The sequence below is a fragment of the Hypomesus nipponensis genome, chromosome 17, assembly GCF_054491055.1.
Source record: "Hypomesus nipponensis isolate SF chromosome 17, ASM5449105v1, whole genome shotgun sequence".
Classification (NCBI taxonomy): Eukaryota; Metazoa; Chordata; class Actinopteri; order Osmeriformes; family Osmeridae; genus Hypomesus; species Hypomesus nipponensis.
Window position 1 is genome coordinate 20,202,501 of NC_140377.1, and position 3,622 is coordinate 20,206,122.

The 3,622-nt window shown below is 55.4% G+C and overlaps 1 protein-coding gene across 3 annotated transcripts in view; it reads right to left on the bottom strand.

Moving 5' to 3' along the window:
• The window catches only part of plppr2a (phospholipid phosphatase related 2a), a 24,737-nt gene extending 23,346 nt beyond the window's left edge, over positions 1–1,391 (bottom strand). For 2 of the 3 annotated variants that reach the window (XM_084678088.1, XM_084678089.1), the window contains exon 1: positions 1,320–1,388. In XM_084678088.1, the coding sequence (XP_084534214.1) occupies positions 1,320–1,388 (69 nt within the window). Of the gene's footprint in view, positions 1–1,319 lie in introns of all 3 variants that reach the window. The other variant, XM_084678090.1, reaches the window with a different exon arrangement.
• Positions 1,392–3,622: the final 2,231 nt, after the last annotated feature.

Consider the following 3,622-nt stretch of genomic DNA (forward strand, 5'->3'; position numbering starts at 1 on the left):
CCTCACTCCAAACACCAGCCAACAAGAATGTAAACGTCAAACAAACAGGATGTCTAGATGTGTCGTCGTGTTCTGACTGGACTGAGGCAGATGTGACTGTGAGGGGATATGGAGTCAACGACACCTGCTGCTTGTTGATGATGTCATCAGCGTGACCCCCTGGGCTCTTTGATGGGTGAAGCCGGAAGAGACGCAATCAAAGTTGTCGTGGGAGACGGAAAAGGATTCCATTCTGAATGGGACGTCGTTCACAGGCGAAGAGGAGGATGAGAAGAAATACTGAAAGACGGGGGGAAGTGCGAGGGAGACCGAGAGAAGAAAAGAGAGACGAGCAAGCGACTGAAAGAAGTGAAGCGGAGGCTTTTCTGAGAGGGCAGGGCTTGAAAGGAGACAGGCGGCGAGAACATGAATCCTGCTGATTGGTCTCCATGGCAACGGTTGATGGGAGGTGTGAGTCAAAATAAAAGAGTAGGTCTTCCTGGCTTCGAGTAAATCATTTTCTCCACGTACACACACGCACACAAGCACAGCACCTGCCGTTTGTTTGGTGGCAGTATGCAAGCACCTCACCGGACTAAAGATTAGTATTAGCCTCACAGACACCCTGCTCCTGGATAGAAGGTTCTAGAGCACGCCACCTCACAGACAGGACTGAGCTCACGGGCTTTAGCTGTGGAGCTCCCACTAAGCTACAGCTCAGCTAGCTTTGCCAATCTGTCCTGAACACTGAGGGGTTAAACATGAACCACCTGTTAGCCGAGCCCGGCTGAGGTGAGGTGGGAGGCAGGGAGAACGTTTCCCTTTCCTGGGAGGGAGAGGCCGGGCCCAGGGAGAGGCCGGGCCCAGGGAGAGGCCGGGCCCAGGGAGAGGCGGGGCCCGGGGAGAGGCGGGGCCCAGGGAGAGGCCGGGTCGGGGGAGAGCTGGCATGAAGATGGAGGACGCATCCTCACCGTCCCAATTGGACGAGGGCAGACAGGAGAGAGAGAGGGTGAGAGAGGAGAACTGAGGGATCGAGAGGAATGAACAGACACAGACATAGAGAGAGAGAGAGAGAGAGAGAGAGAGAGAGAGAGAGAGAGAGAGAGAGAGAGAGAGAGAGAGAGAGAGAGAGAGAGAGTAAGAGAGAGAGAGTGAGAGAGAGAAAAAGAGGAGGAACCTGAGGGAGATACTACACAATCAGGACACTAAAGTAGACTTCAGGAGGCTGCAGCCCCCTAGGCCACCACGACCAGGAGACCCAGCAGAAAGAAGCTACAAACACCGCAGCACCTTTCACCATCCCCCTTTCACCCAATCGCATCCATCGGGCATCCACTCACCTCCACAAACAGGAAGCAGGGGACGATTGAGCTGCTGCTCTTCACGCCCGCTTTCTCCTCCGCCGCCATCCTTCTGTCCGTCTCTCTCCCTGTCGCACGCTCCAGCTTGGTCTCTCTCTCTCTCACCTGCGGAGGGAAGGGAGAGGAGTCAGGGGGCAAGGCAAGGCTGTAACCTGAGCGAGGGGGTCAATTGTTAGCCGGGGATAAACCAGGGTAATCCAATAACAAGGTAGAGGCTTGTTATTGGATTATGCAGACCAAATATGGAGGGGCATGTCGGCAACTGTACTCTACTCCTCTGCAACTATTCGGCAAACAAGCGGTTATGGATGTCCTCCCGTGTGTCATTTCAGTGAGGTGCGTGCACAAAGTTCAACGAGACAAGCTCATTGGTTGAGAGCCGCGCATCCTCGCTTCCATTGGATGTCATGTCCACCTGTTTACACTTTACCGCCAACAGCACGAAAGGGGGGATTCAGAGAGAGAGGGGGAGGTGGAAGGAGAGAGAAAGAGAAGAGAGGTGAAGGGAAATAGGGAGAGAGAGACAGAGAGAGAGAGAGAGACAGAGAGAGAGAAAGAGAGAGAGAGAGAAAAAGAGAGAGATAGAGAAAAAGAGAAAGAAACACACTCACTCCAAAGAAAGAGAATAGGTTGAAGGATGAATAAGGCATGAACATGGGCTCTTAGCTCAGAGGAGGACAATGTAGCTTATAGAGCTGTTGTCTAATAGTAGAGGGACCTGCCTGCTTGTATGTCTGCCTGTCAGCATATCTGTCTGTCTGTCAGTCTGCCGGCCCGTCTGCCTGTCTGCCTGCCTGTCTGCCCGTCTGTCTGTCTGCCTGTCTGCCTGTCTGCCTGTCTGCCTGCCTGTCTGCCCGTCTGCCCGTCTGCCTGTCTGCCTGCCCGTCTGCCTGTCTGCCCGTCTGCCTGTCTGCCTGCCTGTCTGCCCGTCTGTCTGCCTGCCTGTCTGCCCGTCTGTCTGTCTGCCCGTCTGCCTGTCTGCCTGTCTGTCTGTCTGTCTGTCTGCCTGTCTGCCCGTCTGCCGGCCCGTCTGCCTGTCTGCCTGCCTGTCTGCCCGTCTGTCTGTCTGCCTGTCTGCCTGCCTGTCTGCCCGTCTGCCCGTCTGCCTGTCTGCCTGCCCGTCTGCCTGTCTGCCTGCCTGTCTGCCCGTCTGCCTGTCTGCCTGCCTGTCTGCCCGTCTGCCTGTCTGCCTGTCTGTCTGTCTGTCTGCCTGTCTGCCCGTCTGCCTGTCTGCCTGCCTGCCTGTCTGCCCGTCTGTCTGCCCGTCTGTCTGTCTGTCTGTCTGTCTGCATGTGTACAGCGTGTATCTGTCAGCACTAACAAGCAGGAGGCCTGCGGCGGGAGAAACAGAGAGAGGCGGATCTGCTGTTCCAGTTCTCTCTGAGGAGGAGGGTGAGGGGAACACAGGCAGGGACAGAGACAGGACCTGGGACTGCCGCGCGGTAGACACCACCAGGCCGGGCTGCGGCCCATGCACGTCTGCTCATCAAACCACCTCAGTTACTGTACGTGTGGCCCTGAGGCATTGTTCAAACCCGGAGTTCATTAAGGAGCTTTGGAAATGTACGTTGCCCTTACCTGTGCACACACACTCGCATGTCATGGTATTACGTAATAAACCACTGTCCTTACAGCGAGATCTGAGAGGAGGAGGGGGGGGGGGGGGTATACATGTGACTTGCGCACCGTGCAGTGAAGAAGCAGCATATTAGTTCTGCACTCTGCCAGGTAACAGACAAGATGGCTAACTTCTTGAGGTAAAGAACTGGGCCCCCGGGAAGGATTTACCCAGAGATCCTGTAGAGGAGAGAAATGGATGGATGGACAGATGAACAGCCTTGCGTCTGCTTTTCCTACGTCTCTCAGCAACACGAGACAGCGATAAGTCAGAAGGAGGCGTAATGCTTCCCCTTCCCTCAACTGAGAACTAACCTTCGTCTCATGTGGACCCGAGCTGTAACCATTTAGTAATAAAAGCAGGAAGAAAAGAGGGCTTAGCCTAGCTTTTGGCTCTTCGTTTGCTTGCTCAAGGAAGTGTCCTCCCTCCCTTGCCACAAACGGTGAAGCGTGTGTGCCTCCTGCCACTCCTGCCTGACACACACTGAATTGGGAGGAGCGACGTACGCTAGGAACTGAGGCAAGATGACAGTGAAGCTCCTTTGGGTCTTTGAAAGGACGATAGCGAGAGCGAGGCCCCCACGTGGGCTAGTGTGCTGGCTCCCTCCACAGCCGACGGTGAGCAAGGAGCCTAACAGGCCCTGGGGAGGGTCCATGCCATAGAA